General features: G+C 42.4%; 1 protein-coding gene across 1 annotated transcript in view; it reads right to left on the bottom strand.

Moving 5' to 3' along the window:
- Positions 1–4018: 4018 nt before the first annotated feature.
- The window catches only part of ARHGAP8 (Rho GTPase activating protein 8), a 60147-nt gene continuing 43565 nt past the window's right edge, over positions 4019–20600 (bottom strand). The window contains exons 10-13 of the mRNA XM_027742682.2: positions 14368–14445; positions 13656–13784; positions 10409–10512; positions 4019–4687 (exon numbers count right to left, since the gene is read on the bottom strand). Coding sequence (XP_027598483.1) covers positions 4490–4687; positions 10409–10512; positions 13656–13784; positions 14368–14445 — 509 coding nt within the window. The 3' untranslated portion in view covers positions 4019–4489. The remainder of the gene's footprint in view (positions 4688–10408; positions 10513–13655; positions 13785–14367; positions 14446–20600) is intronic.

The raw sequence follows: 20600 nt of genomic DNA on the forward strand, positions 1-20600 counted from the left end.
TTATTCCACCAGAGAAGGTAGAACACCTTTTGAACACAAGGTTTACACCCTTCTCACGCTCACACCTTTTGCTTCGATGGAGATGAGCCTGCTCACAGCAGGGCTTTGCTGCTCACTGCTCTTTGTACACGGAGACATGCTAGAAATATGAGAAATAAAAATACGGTTTTTTATACAAATAGGTCTACGGTGAAGTTGTGAGATATCCAAGTTCCAAGACCTGAACTTGGGTGTCAAGGTCTCTTTCGGCGGGACAAGGGAAATGAGAAAATTCTTAAAAAATTAAATCTTTTAGGGCCATTTTGTACATGGCTTGCAGCCAACTGGGAAAAAGGGAAAGCCCCTTTTCAGAGAAAAGAAACCTTTTTAGGTAAAGACAAATACATTAAAACTTATCTGAAAAGGGTGGGATTTTGTGAAGCTATAAAATGTATGGAATTTAAACCAAAGATGTCTTTTTCCCCAGAACTCGGTGCGAGAAAGACCCAACATGTTGAATAAATTCTTCCTTGTTTCTTTGTTCCCTAAGTTTATGCCGTCTTTCTAAATTTAGAGAGAGGGATATTTCCCACAGAAGTGCACAGGGGATGGGCTGGAATGTGAGTGCCCAGTAAAGCTTCGACTGCACACAAGTTTCTCACTTCACGAATTCCAGGTGCTGCTGGTACCTCTCCCTCAACTTCCTCTCCCACGTCCCCTCAAGAAAAGAGGAGTGTTGGCAAAGCCACACTTGTGAAGACAAACCATTCAGGAAATGAAGGAGGGGGGTATGATTGCACCATCAATCCCACTAAAAGTTCAACGTGCTGCCTGAGCACACCCTGAGCACGCGAATAGAGTACCTGGAGCCTTTCTATTCTCAGTCCCCTCACGGGGGGATGAATATATTCAAGTTTATAAGGCTCTGGGAGGTTCTGGGGCAGCTGCTGCTCGAGGATTGCAGCACACACAGACAGATCCTCTGCACACGTGGAAGTGAGAGGCATTTATGGAAGTTTTTTTGTAAGAGCTGCAAAGGCCCCCCCGGTTAATGACACTGTTCAATCTTCTTACATTTCTTCATAGATTCAGAGTGGAAAAGTGTTCCCTTCCCCCTCCTTCCCTTCGGTGCTTGTTGCTAGAGGCACCCTGATAATCAGACTAATCTTGGGACCAATTTTCAACTCCTAACAGCTCAGTAAACTAAAATGCTTAGGCAATTTATTCTCTGTATATTGTCAGCTAGGTAACACTTGATTTCTCATTCCATGACTGCATTTTATTGTTTTAAACTGAAATCCAGCATGTGTGTTTCCAACAGATTATCTCCATAATCACTTTCTTTTTGCTATGGAAATGATCTGAAAATTGTTCTTTGATACGGGAGAAGAGTTCACAAGGCCACACTGTACAAAAGCTGGAATCGTGCAATTATCATTTGTAAAGAGAAACTGTTATCAAAGTAACTGCAGGGGACACCTCCAGGACTCCTCTTAGAGTCAGGAAATTTGAAACATATATTTCTCTAACATGAATTTCACTCCAAACCCTTCTGAATAATTCATGAGAGCTGATTTAATGTCATAGTTAAGTCTGGCACTCAGGACAGAGACTGGGGGGGTTCTGCTGCAGAGGGAGGATTTTGCCCATTCCTTTGGGGCAAGGGGGGACAGAGCAGAGGTCTCATCACTGGGAGGGGTTTGATACCCAGGTGTCTTTAATTTGGGAATGTCTGATCCCTGTGAGGGGTGGGATTGCAGGGAAAGGCTGGGGTGGAAGGCAAAGGGGAGCAGGAACCCCAGTCCCCTGTCCCACTCTGACCCCCAGCACTGATCAGAAGCAGAGCCCCCTCTTCTCTCAAGCAGCATCAAATGATCACACTGGGATAACAGGTGTGACCTGTTCTTTAAAGGAAGAAGGCACCTTGAGATGAGAAAATGCCATTTTGTTCTTCATTCACTAAATGAGAGGAGCCATAAATTGCTGGGAAATGGTATTTTACAAAGCCCTGCAAGGAAGACCTGCTGTTTGGTGTGTGACCAGCGCTGAGAGAGTGAGGCCAGTTTTAATTACCATCTTGGGTGTCCACAGGCAGGCAAATTAGTGAAGGGATGCTCATGTCTTGCACTTCTTACTTATAAAAGTAACGGGGTCAGAGGCAGCTGCATCCTGAGGGCTCCTGTGGCTGCCAAATTGCTGCTCCCTCCCAGTCTGGGATGAGTTGGAGAACTGAAACAATGTGGGAGCCCCCTCTCCAGCCCTTTCTGAGCAAAGCTGACTGCCATGAACTCAGGATTTCAACCCAAAGGGCTCTGGTCTGGTACTGTGCCAGAGTTGTCCAGGGCTCCCATTCCCATCTCACAGCAGACCAAATGCCATTTGGTTTAGCTGGAGTTTTGAAAGGGGGACATGGGGAAATGGAAAACAACCATTTTATAGGACTTACCAATATTTAATCCTAAAGCACTTTTCTAAAGCCAGGTGCTTCTTCATTCTTTTTTGCAGACAGCAAAACTAACCTACATGTATTTTGACCAAGGCAGAGGGTGGCAAAATACTGTGGTTTTGTTAATTCCCAGAGGCCAAATTCCTCCCCCATCAAAACCAGGTGCTGATGTGCAGAACCAGGTGCTGAGCATAACTGCGTTTGGTTTACATAACTCAAGGCAAGGAGGCTGTCACTGGTACCTCAGATGTAAACCTGATGAGTTAAAATACAAAACTTTGATAGTTTTATCCTTGGCAACCTCATTTTGATGCAATGAAACAATCATGAATGCTTGTTAATTATTCTCTTTGTGTTATGCGAGATTTTATATTTAAATGGGAGTAATAAATGGTTATTACTTGCATATATTCAAAAGCCAAAATGTTGTCTTTAAGACACTTGAGGACCTGGGCAAACACACGACTGTGACGTGAGAAGTTGGTCCTAAAACATCTTGCCCTAAAGCCTCTGTGTATTTCAAATTTTAATCATTGCCTAATGCTATAGATGACATCTACTGGGCAAATGGAGGCCTGGCACATCCAGCATCCACAGCCTCCTGAATACTTGGTTGTGTCCCGAAAGTACTGACAAGAACAAAAACCCTCTCCTCCCTCTGCAATAAGATTTTTTTCCCCTCTTCACACGGGCAGGAAATTCCAAATGGCCAAGGGGAAGGACAGAAGCACAAGCCCTCAACTCACTAAAACCCAGGGGATAAAAGGTGTCCTTGTGTTTTTGAAAGGAGGGGGTGCCTAAGCTGTCCTCCTGAGACTGTTACTTTACTGAAGTCTAAATAGTCCCTCTGTTTCATTAACTCTGCACAGAAGCAGGAAGACCAGAGCATTAGGGAAAACACCACTTACCTTTTTTCAACACTGGTTAATTTTCTTCTGCTCTGCAGGCAACGTGGTGATAACTTTGTTATGCCACAGCAGTGCCAATCAGTGTTAAACAATGAAATAGCAGTGTGTTAGAGTTCATCAGAGCCATATTGATGGCATAGTTAGAAAGGAAACACTGAAAATCTTCCCTTTATGTTGGCTAATTATTCACATTGGGACTAATAATAGACTTTCAATGTGTAAAAATGGTATTATTTATATTATCCAAGCTGTTGCTCTTAATGCTTTCTAGAGAAGCTGATTTGAAGAGCAAATTTCTATTGACTCAATCTGTAAAATCCCACAGCCCAAACGCTGGGGGTACTTGTCTCAGAATTAGTCTATATTCTGTATTATGCACTCACTGATACAGCTCCACTGATGAAAATGCCAAAAATTTAGGGGGGAAAATCAGCTAACATTATTGCTCCCCATTTGAACTTATAAGAAGTAAAAAGCTTCCACATCCTTTGCACATGCAGCTGCAGTGATTAACTGCATATATTAGGTATTTGCAAGCATCATTAGTTAGCTGTCTGCACAACTCAAATTACCCAGGAAACGTTTTATTCTTCGTGGTTCCTGTCAACAACTGCCCACACTTTTTTGTGTGTGTGTGAAACAAGACACTTCAGTATATGGGAAGATAGTTTAGAAATGTTCGTACTTAAAAATTGATTCCTCCTTTATTAACTTAACGGGGAAATTTCTAACAAACTTGTATTCAAATAAAAAAAAAAAAAAAACAACAAAAAAGAAATATGTACATTCAGGAGTGGTCCAGAACTTGGCTCTGCCCATGCAGAAAATAATGTCACATAGTAATGTCTCCAGATCCCCAAGAAATGACAGACTGGCATGTAGTGTCATGGGGGTTTTCTTAACAGTTTTTGCCAGATGCTCGAGTTTAATAAGGGGATTCACTTTGACCTGTTGGTCATTGAATGTTCATGTTCATATTCTCCCCATGTGATGAGAACATACAGGGCACTGTACTTCTCCCAGCATCTTTGGTATTCGGGAAGATGTAGAAATTTTGCTCTGTATTGAAAATTTTCTTCGCAGGAGAGAGCCCTGAACAGAAATGTCGCACCAGCTGAGGCACAGGAGCTTCAGTCCATCCTCCCCTCTGGGAGCATTAAGGTAAGACCTCCCCAGGCACTGTCCGGGAGTTGAAGATATTCGTGTAGAAATCTATCAGCAGCTCAGTGAAGAGGTTCAGAGGCACCAGAGCACTCAGGGAGGCGGTTCCTTTCGAGGGCCAGATCAGATTCAAGCCGAAGACACAGGCCAGGCTGGATGCTGTCATTCTGTTGTAGATGCTCTCCTGGGAAACCTGGAAAAACATAAACGTGAACAGGTACATGCAGACAAGTGGCCCAGACTGGGAGAGACAAGACACCACCTGTGCTGAGGGGGAACCAATGAGGGGAGCAGACCCTGGGCACGGGTACATCAACCTGGAGGGTGTCTGAAGCTTTAGAAGGATTGTTTTTCCTTTCACTGATGCTTGACTTCTCTTCTAAGTACCTCCACGTCCACCCAATTCCTTTGGAGAAATGGAGGTGAAAACAGGCTGTAGGTAAAGCACACAGCAGTGAAATCTGTTCTGCACCTGCATGATGTGTCCTACTGCTACATGTGGATGTGAGCCCAGAGCTGGTTAGCAGAGTGTTTTTCTCCGTGTGAGCTTGGCAGGAATTTGTGTGTCTTTTGTTCTCCTGGTATCTAAAGCCCAGTATGGCCTGGGTGTCCTCCCTGACAAATTTCTGCTATTTGTAAACAGCCAGCCAGCTGAAGGTGCTCCTGGTTCCTGCTGACCCAGGTAATTCAGGCAGTTCTTGCCAGGCTGATCTTGCTGCAGTTGGTCTGTAACCTGGCATGAGAAGACCACAGTCACAAACTGCACTGTGCAGGTTACACTGGAGCTGCCATTTCAGAACAGAACAAGGAATCATTGGGCAAAATCTCCCATCTATTCTTCCTGCTACAATTTCAAGTTGAATAGGAAAGCAAAAATTCTATTTCTTAGTGCCTCTCAATTTCTGTCTTGCCATAAAGCCTCCTGAAAAGGCAGCTCTGTGGTACTATGAAAAGCCTGAGGGCACTGGAGGAAAAACTAAGAAACATTATGATCATGAGAATACTTTTTAGCACAGGCATAAACTCCAGTTGCCCCCTGCCCAGCAACACAGGTTTCATTCCTCTCTATCTTCTACAGCCCAGACCCACCTTCCTTGGTGTTTTTACCCTCTTTGTCCAGCCAGGAGAGGATATAATGCCTTTCAGACACTATTTGCCTGAAGGCAGCTGGACAATGAACTAGTGCTGGGCTACAAATAAATATAACAAGGTTAAGAACTGTGTTCTGGCCCTTAAGTGGCTAACACAGACTTCACACTGTGTAATGTTGTACGTGTGAAACACCTGTGAAACAAGTACAACATATTTTTTGGTGTTTCTTTCAGTCTAAAGTCTCTACAGCATTGGGCTACAGCCCATCACACTGTGTTTTCTGTAGCACAAAAAAGTGCTGTACCCCAAGAAAGGTACCTTAGGTGTAAGGGGCAGGTACCCTGGGATGGCACAGAAGCACAGTGGAAAGAGCCAAACCTGTTGCAGTTGTCTTCCCCCAGTGTTTGGGAGTGCTCCTGACTCCCTCCACCCCACGAGCTGTGTACAGGACCTGTCTTTAAACACTGGTTGAAACACACTCAGCCTGACCCAGCTGCTGCTTTTGAAAGCCAACATTTCAGCTCAAAGCAACACCACCGAATTGCTGTAGAGCTAGATTTGTTTGTTTTCTCTTTAGGCCAACTATTTCAAAGGTTGTTTCCAGCCCCAAGATGAAACCATCTCTTCCCACCCACCACCACTCGGTGAACATTTCAAGGAGACAGTTGACATTGCAATGATCAACAAAAACACCCGTGGCACAGCTTCTCCTCCGAGGGAGAAAATCCCTGAGATAAAATGGAACACTGATTTTATCATCTGAGGCAGAGCTGCACTGAGCCTTTTCTGTGAGTCATCAATGGGGATGACTTGGGAGCTTGAGGGAGACATGGCAACGTTGCCGTGCTCCAAAATACACAGCAATCCCTTCCTCAGCAGATCCAAGGAAAAGTGTGCAGCTGAATCTGACTCTCCACAGTGACTTTGCCCACTCACCAAAAGCTGCTTTCAAGGCAGCCTCACCACACCCGTGGTCTGGCTTTACCTCTCCCCGAGGGGATCAGGCTTCCCTGCAAGGGCAGATGCAGTCAGGAGCCCTCCTCACGGGCTGCCCCTCTGAATAAATTCACCCCAAAGCTACGTTCTGCCTAAGAAACACAAATGACAGCACTTGGATCAACCCCCTTGACTCCCTCTTTGATTCCCTCACAAAGTTAGTAACCATCATCTCTGTTTCAATTGAAAATACATGCTCTGTCAATTTGATGAGCTAATAAAAGACAACTCTCCAAGGGCCTAGATCATATCCTTGACGGAATCATCTGAACATCACAGGAAAGTATTACAACAAAGAACTACACAGCTCCACTTTGTTGTTTTGGTGGTTTTTTTTCCCCCTTTCACTGGAACATGTATAGAAAAATCATTAAGTAATGACAGCCTATATTGAAAGAAAGTCTTCTAGAAAGATAAAATTTGTACATTGAACAGCTCATCATTGGGAATAACCACTGAAGTTTTAGTGCCACATCGAGGAATGCAAAATACATATTTTCACTATCCCAGGACAAACACCCAGCTCCACCCAGCAAAATTGTGATGATTTTTGATTCCATGTGCTTTTATCCTACCACCCTGAATGGATGGAACTAAATTCAGTGTAGTGGTGCTGGGTTGATGGTGGGACTGGGTGATCGTGAAGGTCTCTTCCAACCTTGATGATTCTGTGATTTATGGATACTGCAGGAGTGAGACCAGACAGCCACTACACCACCCAAAGAACTTAAACAGTGAAACACAGTGGGTAAAACAGCCAATTATCACTATCACTTTTAAAAATCCAAGAACACCACCATCTCTTTGGTTTCTCAGTGGCAGTGCTGAAAGGAACTCCACAAAACATTTTCAAAAGAAAATTACTAGATATTAAAACACTCCCACAAACTGACTGAAATTCTTTTCTACCACCCACTGTCAGCTCCCTTGCAGGTGTGCCAACTGCTTGTATCTGCTCCATGAGCCTTAGTCACCTAATCCTTCCCAACATGTCCTGTCATCTCCAGCCACCCCCAAGCTTTGCTGGAGCTGATTACACTGTTCAGCTGGACAAGTGATGGAGACAAAACATTAATTCACAGCGTTTCTTTTCCAGCCTGTACTTGGCTTTAACTCTGCTCTTTCAGCCACAGATCTGAAGCACAGCTCGTGGGCCCCAAACCCTTGTCCATATTTTCTGATTTGTCCGATTTTGTCGTTTTAAATTAAATTTGGCATGTTTTTGCAGCGGTTCTTTCAGCCCAGTCAGCCACCCTTCCCACATCAGGCAGGATTGGAGGGACAGAAAACAGCAGCAGAGAGGGAAAATGTAAGCACAGAGAGAGGGCTGTATCAGCTGGTACCAAAACCAAAGCCACGGTTATAAAAACACAGGTTAGGTGATATTATTGCCTCTACCAACTCTCCTCTCTAGAGCTTCTTTAGCCTTAGAGTGTCACGGAAACTACAATTACAGTTTTCTAGGGAATGGTTTCTGGCTTCAGAACTGCAGCCCTCAGGGTGCTTGGCCAAGTAATTTGCTTCTTTAAACCCTTTAAGTTTGCCTGTGCATTCCTGAATCTGCTCCACTGCACTTGCAGTGCAGGGCTCGTGCAACACAAACACTTGTGCACACTCATCCCTTCTGAGATCAGCTGAGCAAGCACTGACACATTTTACAGACATAATTCAGGGACTGACTTGTGAAAGCTGGTCCTTGTTTCCCTCTTGCTCCCAATTGCCCATTTCTGCCAAGGGATCTCAGTCCACTGCAGCTCCAAGGGCTGCAAATCCCTGTCCAGCAGCCAGAGGCACTGCCAGGTGGAGATGGGCTGGTTTATGCCTTTCACTGCTGGGCTCATTCCTGGCAAAATCACCCCTGATCCACAGTTAAAAGACTTGGGCCTATTTTTGAAATTCAAGTCTGTTACTTCTGTAGAAGTTGCATTGTCTTGCTCTCTTGGACTAGAAGGAGCTTTTCGTTAAACAAGTGGGTTGAGACTGCAGAGAAAATAGGAAATTTTTTTTTTCTGTTCTTCTACAAACCAGCATCAAACTTGGAGTGTTCAAAACCTGTATCTAGTGATTACAATTCATCCCACTTGATGAAATTACCACAAGTACCTCTTGCACTACTCAAGGCTTAGCTCGTGGAAGAATTAAATTGCCTCTTGTATGTAAGAAGGTTGATGCTTTCAGGTAAAAACCAGAATTATTGGTGGAGTGGTCTGTTAAAAGTTTGAATTGTGGCAGCCTGTGCAGCACCAACCTGCAGTGAATAGAAATCTCCAGCTCTGAGATTGTTTCACGTTTCCTTGACCTTTCCAAATGCAAATATTCCCCGAGACATTAAGGATGAAAAGCCGCGGATCGGCAAAAATTGCAGATCTGAGCACCGGCATCAACTCGGTGCTGCGCTTCCCATAACAAGGCACACTTAAAAATAATGCTGCATTCTGGGGCCCAATTACAGCAAACTCGCTGTGGTACTTTTGCACACCTCATTAACACCTCGAGTGCTCAGCTCTTAAGAAACGCGTGGAGATGGTGCATCTATTGCTGGAACAAAGTCACTTACACGACTCATAATGCTGAGGACAGATATCACTTGCTAAAATAATAGCAAATGACGTGAGGATTTCCTTAATAGCTTTAGGATTCAGCTAAGCAGCAGCAAACCAACGTGTGGGTATTACAGGAGCGCTGTCTGAGGGTTCTATCCACGTGTTTATCCTTTAATCTTGCTTTTCCCTGGTGCTTTGACTGTAAAAGGGATTAAATGTACTTGTTTCTGAAATAAACTCCTGGCTAGGACGTGGCAAACATGACTGTAGCCCAAGAACAGCAACTGAGGGCCAGTTCCCTCCCTGGTGAAAATCAGCATCATTCCACAGGTCTGATTGCTGTGGTGGGCTCAGGACTTCTGAAAACTGGACCCCTTGATTCAGGCACCAGCTACACCCTGACCCTCCATTTCAGGCACCCAGGTTTGAAAACTGCAACCTGGAAAAGGCAATGCACTGGATAAGTTAGAAGGAAGGGAAATTTTCAGTCCTGTGACTGTCTTGTCCTGCACAGCCAAAGGATGCCTGCAGAACTGTTTGGAAGGGATGTTCCCCAAACCCTCACACCCGTGGCTTTCCCAGAAGTGGGTTAAAAGAAATCAGCAAAACGAACAAAGTAGGACCGAAGACACATGATTTTATTTATCCTGAGCAATAAAAAAAAAAATCCTTGCAAAACAGTACATTCTAGGCTTTTAGTTTAACAGTGTAGCAAGGAATGGCTATTTTAAAAAGGAAAATGCTATTTTTAAGATTTAATATGAAATAATTTGCTGACGGTTGTTCTAAAGCTTATTAACATTTCTATAATTTTCTAAAATAAAAACTAATTTATTTGGTGTTTTAGTTGCCCAATATTTATATTTTAGGGGAAAAGGTGATTTCACCTAGGTTTTCTCCAGCACTGAAAATTACACAACCACTATTGTCAGGCTTTTTTTTTTTCACTCCAAAATAGGAAAAAAAACCACCAAACCAAATCAAGAAAAACATAGATTCTGAGTGTTGAGTGGAGGGAACAGGACTTCTAAAGACCCCAGTGCAGGCACAGTTCATTTAAATGTACACGGTAATTTTCATTACAACTAAAGGATTTCATGGTGAAGGGATGGTCAGACTATTGCTTGGCACCAACTCCTGTCAAAACTGGAGGGTTCTGCAAGTCCTGCACAAGCACCTCACCACCCTGCTTCAAATACTCACTTTTTTGGAGATGTTGAATGTGGAATTAAGAAGGACAGACTGAGAAAGAAAACCGTTTTGGGATTTGTGCCCGGACTCACCATGTGGAGGAAGCACATCAGGTATTTCAGGACGATGTAGTTGTGCTCGGGAAGCCCCTGAATGATTTGTTTGCACCTGGTGACTCTCAAACAGCTCTCCACACCTGCAATGCCAAAGCATTAACTTAACTCTGGAGCATCCAAACGTCGCCAAGAAATCATAACTTATTTATGTCTGCTGGAATGACATCTGTAAAACCGGCCACGAAATTCAGCTCTGCTGATAACCACGGCCACCACGGTGCCAGGGAGGGTTTATCCCTTGGACAGCCTCTATCACATTTTGTGTTATCATGGATCTGGCCCAGACCCACTTCCAGAGCATTTTCTCAAGGCAGTGAAACAGCCAAAATAATTTCTTTGCTCGAGAGGACTTTCAAAGACCTTGGTTTGAATCTCGTTATCACTCCATGCACTTAATTGAGATGTCTACTTTTTATGTTCTGATTTTATTCTTGCTGAGACACAGTCCTGCCCAAAATGCCCTTTTGGCAACCTACTAACTTTAAAATCACTACAGGAAACTCTTCTGCCTTGGCAAAAAAGTTATGAGAGGGCCACTTCTAGAGATGAACCTAAGCAGGTTCATTAACTCATTTCTACAGATGGGCAAACCCAGAAGTGGACCCCAAACTTCCTACATCATCTAGACAGTCCAGGTGAGAGTTACACTGACACTCATATTTCAGATGCTCTATCAAGTGACTTTTTTCCCCCCCTGGAATACCACAGTATTTTATTTGATATCTCTATTATATTTTATTATATATAAAATATTTATATATTTATATATAATTTATAGATTTATGTAATTATTTATATATAAAGATAGTTGTATATTTTCATAAAATACATAATATAATATATAAATAGTTAACTACATATTAATATATATATTAAATTAAAATATTTAAAATATCACAGGTCATTGTGGTACTGTAAGTTGAACACCAGTCTGGAGAAAGGTCTGATGATGGTAACCATGCCTAACCTAACCAGCTCAGTTTTGCTGATACTATTTCTGCATCTGTTGCATTTCTCTCTCTCTCCCTGGGAGTGCACAAGGCTGTGTGTGCATGCACAAAATTTCAGCACATTAAGTGCTTTGAAAGCACTGAATTAAACACATGAAGCTTTATTGTGGTGAACTGTGGAGATGTTTTTTCCTACTGCAAAACTACCAGCTCCTATAAAACACATTCATCTGAGTCCCAAGAATTTTTTTTTCAGTCTTCTGCAGAATATATGATGCAGAAATTGTAGCATTACTGGGTTAAAGAAACCTTACTAGCAGTTTTCATGACTAAAGGTGAAGATCTTCAACAATTATAAGCTTCAAGGTTTTATTAATTTTTTTAAGTCTGTCACTCGGCTCATTTATTTCACAGCTCCCATCAATAACACTTTAAAAAAAGAATAATTTAGATGAGACCATAAAGAGAAAATGTTCCCTATCGTTTCAGAGTGCTGTAAAGCAGAGATACTGTATTTCTGGGTTTGCAGGTTAAGATACGCCACAGACACATCACACACACACTTCCAGGAGACAGAATGAGAATTTTCAAATCATCCCAAGGCAGCTGTCTGTGATCACACCTCTCCAGAGCTCCCTTCTGCACTGTATTCACACAGAATACCTTTCCTGTGGCTTTTGAGAATACTTCTGCTGCTGGTGTTTGAGAACAACAAGCTGCTTGCCTGGCTCTCAAGCCTAAGGTCTTTTTAAATCAGGGTATCACCAGAGCATCAGTAAGAGATGGACATCACACTGCAGGCACACAAGAGAGCCCAAAGAATAATTAGTAATTCCCTTAAACTCCACTTTTCGAAGCATTTGGTCAAAATCGAAAGCACGAGCAAACAACAATAAAATGGAATGGATGTTTAACAGGTGCTTGGCCAGGCAAAGCCTCCTGGTGTCCCTGGGACAATGCACTGCTCTCAGATTATTTTCAGACTTGTTCCCGTTTTTTGCTTAGCTCCATCACAAAGTAATGTCAGCACAGGCTTAATTCAGTAAAAATTAGCGTTTGTACATCCCTTTCCCAAATTTCCCCTGTTCTTTCCAGTCCCTCCACTCCTGCCACCTGCTTGTGAACAGACCTGTTTTTCTGAGTGCCCTGAGAATGTTCCCTGTGTGAGCAGATGAGTCTTTGATTTGGAAGGTGGTGATCTACAGACTTGCAAACAGCAAAACAGCACAGAACTCCAGAGGACTCTGAACATGCTGAAGTTTTTTAGTGGAAACACATGAATAAAGTTAATGACATGAAACTCTACGTGAGGATGATAGTGATGGGCACAGCATTAGAATTTGACTTAGAGTATTTAGGCACAGCAAACCTGCTGTGCTTCTGCACCTTACAAACATGGAGCAATTGAGATTTATCCCCAGCCTGAAGTATTTTAATGCCCTATCCCAACAGCAACAGCCATTACAGTGATGATAACCTACACTTTGCAAGAGCATCAGCCCACAGTTGCCAAAGGCACACCAACAGACTGCTGGAAAATGTACTCCATTTGGATAAATTCCTCAAAAAACAGGTTTTGGAAAAATGTGTGCTTGTGACTGGAAGTCCTGTGGGTTCCCTGCTGTCTTGGCTATAGCCTGGATGGCAAAACCTCAGTCTACCAGCACCAGGCACCAGTTCCCAGGTATTCTGGGATCTCCCAGGTGTTCTGGGATCTCAGCTATTCCAGCTCCATGGATCCCCACTAGGATCAATGCCCTTGCTGGCATTATAAACTCCCAGTCCCTGACAAGGCCATAATTCATAGTTCAGGTGGTGCCATATCTTTAGATACTCAATGCCTTCTCATGGCTTTAGATCCTTTCTTCCCCAATATGTTATCCTATGGAAATAGTTGCAATGAAAAGAATCCCCTCCCCACCAGAAAAAAAAAAACAACAACCAAAACCCACCACAAAAAAACCCCCAAAACAACCAACAAACCAAACCAACCAACCAAAAAACCCCCCACAAAAACCCCAACCAACCAACCAAAAAAAAACCAAACAAAAAACCCCAAACCAAAAAAAAACAAACAAAAAAACCCCAACACAACGAAACGAAACAAAACAAAACAAAAACAAGCCCAAAGAAATATATAAATGACCGAACTGAATTTTGTTTCCACAACTCTGCTGCTGCACCTTGGTTAGCAAACAAACAGCAGTGGTAATTAATCAGTCAGGTCCAGTCCTGCCTGCTGTACAAATTTCTCTAAACTTATTTATACTCACTGGTGATTCCAAGGATGTGATCGTAACAGTCAAATGTTAGTAATGGCTGGGGGAGTTCCCTAAGGAAAGTCTTCAGGATCACAGCAGGAATATGGATATCATGATAGTCATCAAAATTCACAGATTTGCCTAATAGGAGAAAAAGAAGAAAAGAGGTGTTCAATCATATGTTTTAGTTTTTAACTACTGCTTAAACACTGTTTCACACTATGTTTTGAACAGCAAACCTCTTGCTTTTCTGCTGCTGTAACCCCTGATATTTAATTTTTATATTTTTTCATAGAGCTTTATTAATCTTGCTGTAGGAGATTCTCTCCATAAAGGCATTTCATAAAGTGGCTTCACAGGGAAGTCAGTGACTTTCACAATTACTTCACTACATTTCATAAATTCTTAGGCAAAATTGCATTTCTTTGCCATAACCAGAGGCACTGTACTTTGTAACTACAGGAAAGTAGATGTTCATGAAAAAATAGACCATTTTTGACTCAGACTCATCATTCATTAGCTGCTACAGGTTTTGAAGGCTCTGGTGTGACATCAAGGGATAACCATTAAGTGCCTGTTGCTCTCTCTCAGTTTTCTGCACTAGTGCTCTTATTATTTTATATTACAAATGGTTTTGTGATTAATTAATTACAAGAAAGCTGGCATTTCTGCCTCACCAACAAAACCCCCCCACTGTTACTGGCAGTGGCTGATGAGAGCTTACCCTGATTGTAGAGTTTCTGCACATCTTTGATGGTCTGGAAGCTGGCTGACCTTCTGAAGAGGCCCTCTACTTGTAGTCCTGAAAAAAAACCAATTAATCCAGGCCTCATCTGCAAAAGCTGCCTCTCTTTTGTTTTTCTCTTTAGCATCAGTAGAAAGCAGAACAGAGGGAGAAGACCTGGGAACAAAGATCCTCCCTACACTCACTTTTTGGAAAGAAAATCCTTGAGAACAGAAAGCAGGATCAAATCATGTTTCAGCACTGCCTTCAGCACTTTCTTTAATGGGTCTCACAGAAATACTACTGCCTTGCCTTAAGCATTTTAGAGAGTCTTGACAACTAGTTTTTGTTTAAGAGTAGCTTTCAATTGCACCTAATGGCACAGAAGCAGGTTCAGGATTTACACACCCACTGCCACTGACCCCAAACCACACCTGTAAACCTGCTGTTCTCCTTGCCTTAAACCTTTAACAAGCTGAAGAGGGTGTTTGCAAAGATTCCCCAAGTTCCTCCTTCTGCCAGGGGGTGAGACAAGGTCCTTTGGGCTGGGGAGTGTTCCACGGGATCTCTGGTTGGAAGAACCCATTTCTTGCCACTGGAGAGCTGCCAACTTTGGGGCAGATCTTTGCTCCTTCCACCTCTGGAAGTCAGTGGGACTCAGCACTCTGCCTGCCCCTGGGATTTTGAAATACCTGATTTCAGTCTTGAGGCACTCCTGAATTCTCTGTTCTGAATCTCCTGAAGGGTGTCTATCTCATGCTGTGGACTAACTGGAACCTCGCTTCAGCTCCAGAAGGAAAATGTCAATAAAATGCATCCAATCAAGGATATCTCCTTTGGATCACAGCTTTCAAGGTAAGTAATTTATCTGAATTATTATACAAAACAGGATGGGGCCAAGAATGGCTACTTTTCATGAGACTTGTGGTACTTCTTGCTTCTGAGTTTGGTAAAAAACTCCTTTCTCTCCTTCCTGCTCTCCAGTTTTTGCTGTTCCTCCAGCAGGTAACACAGCTTCACTCACTCATGGTCTGAACTGGGGATTCCTACTGGAAGCAGAGTAATCTAAAATATCAGCCTGTGCTGGTCTGACAAAACACCAAATTGCTGCAGTTTGGAGAGGGTTGGCAGCCCACCCGCTGCCTGGGGAGACTGCTGGACCTTTCTTTATGGGAGTGAGGAAGATCAGATCTAATTTTTAATCTTTCCATGCTTCTCTTTCAGCAGATAAGCAGCCAGACTGAAGCCAGTGTTTGTGTATTCCAGCTGAAGTACACATGGGTCTTTTTGCATGAGCAAGAATCTCTATGGTATTCTAGAAAAATTAAGTCGTACATTAACGAAGGATAATCAGTCATTCTTGTGAGCTCACCCGGGTTGCAGGAGTATTTCCTACACAAAAAATTAATAATTAAATTTATTTGTTATAAGTTATAATTGTTATGTTATAATTTATTTGTTATAATTAAATTTATTTGTTATAAGTTTATTTGCAAATAATTAAATTTATTTGTATTAAATTGTCTGTAATTAATGAACCCATTAATTACAGACAAGTATTTAATAGTATGTACATGAGTTTACAGAATACTAGAAGAGCTGATAATATACCATTAAAATACATTTTCATAGCCAAGTTTCAGAGACTTGTGCCACAAACCCAAGCTCTACTTGAAAGTGCTCCACAGACTAGATTTAGTCTCAGCTGGAATTCAGCTGATTACAGCTCCCAGTTACTTCCTAGGAATGTGTGCCCTTGCCTCTTAAATCCAGGTTGAACATTAAACCTTTAGCCATGCACTCAGTTCTGGAAGGAGGATGACATCTCCAACTGAAACATCCAAGAAGGACACGTGTGGTTACTAAAGGAACCAAGTGGACAATAACTGTGATATATTTGAGCCCTTGCCTTATCCTCCATCAGGTTGTGTTTCAGTTGAGTCAGGGTACAGCAAATAAACATCCCTGCAGTAAAACTGCTCCCTCAGATTTAGGGGGCAACCTGTTAAAGACAGTTTTGGAAGTGGCAGCTGTGAACTGCTCGTCAAGGCACTGCCCTCAGCAAACAAGAAATACAATAATTTCCCCAGAATTTGGGGAATTTTACGCTGCCTGTCAGTGGACAAGAGGCTTTCTGTGGAAACAAGTCTCTCAGCAAATGGACATCATAAACGCCTGCAATTTGGTTTGCAGGAGTTGGTTTGATGGTTAATGTTTTTATCTGACGTGAATCTCGCTGTAGGGACTACAGAGCAATAAATATCAATTCTTAACGTGTTTATGCCTTTATTGGCTAAGCTTTCAAGTGTCTAATTAAAGACATTAATCTGTGGCACAGACAACAGCTGTACTTGTCTGGCCCTGCATCCCATCAACGTTACTGTGATGGTACATGACATCCAGCTGTTCCTGGATGGTTTTGGAGGTGGAAAACAACTTTTATCCTCATCTGCAGAAATCCGGGATACAGGCACTATCCCTGCTTCTCCCAGAATCCATTTACCAGGTCAGCTGAAACGGGATCAATATTCAGCAATTTGTTTGATCACAAGTGGCAACGTGCCAGCCACCAAAGTAGAATATCCCCAGTGCTTCTGGCATTTGTGGGCAACCCAACCAAATGACAGGACACTAATTAATTGTAAGTGCAATTCTTAGGGAAAAGGAAAAGCTATATTCTGCTTCTAAAGAAAAAGAACCACAACAGCAAGAAAGTCACATATTTTCTTTTGTGTGTGTGTGTGTGTAAAAAATGCTTAGGCCAGATAATAAGATATTATAGCAATTTTTAAATAGTCAACAGCAATTATGCTCTTGAAGGAGGAAAACAATAAACAATAAACTGTACAATGTCAGACCTTTTTGCATTATATTTTTCTGACTTTTGTGGTCAAAATTTCTGCTTCCTTATTTCTGTGATGCATATGAACTTTTGTGATGCACATGAGCAAAGGACACTTTATTTTAGAAATCTGTATTTCTATTAATTGCTCCCAGTGCTTTCTGTGTTTCAGCTGGGCAGGGGAAGGGTCCCTAAAAGCATGATTTGAATGATGGTCTTTCTCAAGTCACATAACCTGAACAGCACTAGCATGTGGTCCCATAATAAGGGAGGAGAAGGAGGAAAGGGACCCAAAGCCTCTCGTTGGTTATTCCCTGTGATGGATAAATAGTCTTACACACAGTCAGGAAACACCTTCTCCAACCCAGATTCTTTTCAGACACTGTGGGAAAAAATCCCAGTTCTTCTAACACAAGGTGCACACACTAAAGCAAAATAAATCACTTTGTCTTCTTCTTGCACAGAAAATACACATCAGAGCCACCAGAGCTACGGGAGGAGGGAACAAAATTGGCTGAAGGCAATCCTGGGCATTACAGCTCAAAGCACCCATTTTTGCCCTTTCAAGGAATAATTTTGAAGCAGCCTATTTAATTTTTGTTAGCAGTGTTCTTCTATGAAATCCTGTTTACAGCAGGCTCCTGTCAGCTGGCTCTGTAAAGAGAGTTTATTTTTTCTCCTGTTTTGCCATGAACGGCGTGGGTAACACATTCCCCAGGGAACAGCCACCCTGGAGCAGCAGTGCTTGCCAGAACACTGTGAGGGGGTGGCAGAGACGAGCAGATGTGATAAACACACACCTGCACACCACTCACCATTCCACCAACGCTGCAGAGCCTCTGCTGAGACCTCAGAATCACAGAATATTCTGAGCTGGAAGAGACCCACGAGGAACATCGAGTCCAACTCTTCAGTGAATGGCCCATCCAGGGATCAATAACTCAGCACAAACTGCTCCCTGCCCCTCTCCCCAAAACTACAGATACACATGGAGATCCATGGGCTTTTGCTGCCCTGCACTGAACTCTCCAGACCAAAAAGAGTGGAATTTTATTCTAAATATTAAGTGCTATATGGAAGAACATAGTATGCGAGCAGTGAGGGAGCCATCTGTGCTCAATGAAAAGTGATGCTGCGATTGAGAACTTAACTGAGTAATTATTGAAATGTCAGTAATCACAAATGAAAACAGGCAGGCACTTCATTCCACACTGAAATATAATGGCTTTTACTACAGCAGACAAAATTTCACAGTGCCATGACACAACTGTGTCACACTCTGCATTAATAAAATGTTGCTAAAAATACTTAACCCCCCTTCTATGCCCTCCCCAATCAGTTGTCCCACAGGAAAGACACAGAAAATCAAAACTGATAAAGATAAATTAAAGCAACACATGCTGTCACATTGCTGCAACTTGTCAGAGAAAGAGAGACGAGAAAATTACATTCTTTTTCTTTCAATCATCCTTGATTTGAGGGTTGCTGGCATCAAAAACCTTTGTTAATTTGCCTGCTTTCAGAAGAGAAATGGCAAAGAGTGAGCATCTGAATTCCTTCTGCCCCAAATTCAGTTTGGAAATGTTTTTTTAGACTGGGGTCCTGCCAAATCTTAGGAAGTGTCCATCCTGATTTGGAAGTGGTTTTCATTCTCATTAATACAACCCATCTAGACATCTTCTCGCAGTTCACCTAACTGCAGTAAGGTTCATTTTTAAAAATTAGAACCAACTTATTTCTAATACGAGGACCGCAGAGTTTATATCTATGAAATGCCCAAAGCAGCATTAACTTTTATCTTCAGACAAATTTGAGATTTCTTGTTTTTTTTCCAAGCTGGAGCACGGCATGGGTTTGAGGAGGAGGAGGTTGCACGGCCCTCCTTCCCCTGGTGCTCTGTGCAGTGACTGCAGAAGAAGGAGTGTGATGCCTGCAGTTTGCAGAGGTGGTTTGCTCTGCAGAAGGTGCACAGCAGATGGAGGGCAGAGGGGAAGGCAAGGGACAGCTCCAGCCCTGCTGAAAGCTGAGCAGCAGCAGCAAGGATGTACAGCTGGGCATCCTCCCCAGAATCCACAGTGTGTTTGTGTCCTTGCAGTTCCAAACAGTCTCCAGCCTCAGAATTTATGAATGAATATTCTCAGTTTACGCTTGGCACCTCTGAAAATAATTGATTTGCAATTCCTCAGCACCAGAAACAAAAACTGTGCTTATCACAGGGTTCGTTTTTACTTGATGGCACACAAACCGGTCTTGGGATTTATCTCATCTCCATGAACCCCAGGTAAAAACATTCCCATGGAAACAAAAGAGCCAAGAACTCAGAAATATTCCCGTGGCCAATGTCAAGCTTTGCCAGTGTTGCATTTTTTAAAAGATATTTGATTGATCACAGGAAGCTGAGGCCAGGAGGCAAAGCTGCAGCATATCCACATGGATTCGGGATGCATAACCATCCATCTCTACCCATTCTGACTATCACCACCAGGATGTATTCATTCACATTAAAAAATGGAACACAAACTTCCTCCCTCAGCAAGATTTGTTGTGATTCATGGAAGGGAGGAGGAGGAAAGATTAATCACTGCTTACCACTGCTTCTGCTATTGAACAGATAAAGGACAGCTTTAGTTGTCATTATGATCATACAATAGGACATTTATTACTTTATCATTGAACTCCTCTAGCAGGTTTATTACCATTTCATTTGGAAGCCTTAGTCATCGCCCAGGACTCTCCTGTGGCACCAGGAGACAGCACAGAACAAAATCTTTGTGCTGCAAAGCACTTCCAGTCAACAAAATTGGTGAGGTAAGAGAGAAAGACTGGGCCACGGGGGCCACTGTGAGATAATTTTCCTACAGGGGACAGTTATTTTTTCTGCTTTGCAATTCTCTGGTGTGATTCCTTCACTGTGAGTTTATTGTCCCATCACTTCCGAGCTGCTGCTGATCTCACACCAGCTCTTTAGTAATCAGTTCTCCGTGAAATTTTGCTGTAGCTGTTTCCTTATATGGCCTCTTTATAGAATGCAAATGTTATTAAATCTTGGAAATTTTAGTGACAATCACAGCAGGTTACGTTTGGTTTTAATTTTTTTTTTTTTTAAACATGAACAAGCATGTTGTTTATACCTTTGGGGGTACTCTCTACAACGTAAAAAACAATAAAAATAATAATCCTACCAATGTATTTAAAAAAAACAAAACAAAACAGAACAAATGACAGTGTATTAATGTTTGAGATAGGCTTGAACAACATCCCTGCCCTTTGTAACCTGTTTGACATCTTCATGCAGGTCTGAACAGTGCAGTTTATACACAAATTGAATCAAATAAAAATTCCCTTAAAAGCTGTGATCTGACCTCCAGATGTTGGGGGGTTTGCAAACAAA

Source organism: Pipra filicauda, unplaced genomic scaffold, assembly GCF_003945595.2.
Source record: "Pipra filicauda isolate LSUMZ 115617 unplaced genomic scaffold, ASM394559v2 scaffold471_size599564_pilon, whole genome shotgun sequence".
In the NCBI taxonomy this organism is placed as follows: Eukaryota; Metazoa; Chordata; class Aves; order Passeriformes; family Pipridae; genus Pipra; species Pipra filicauda.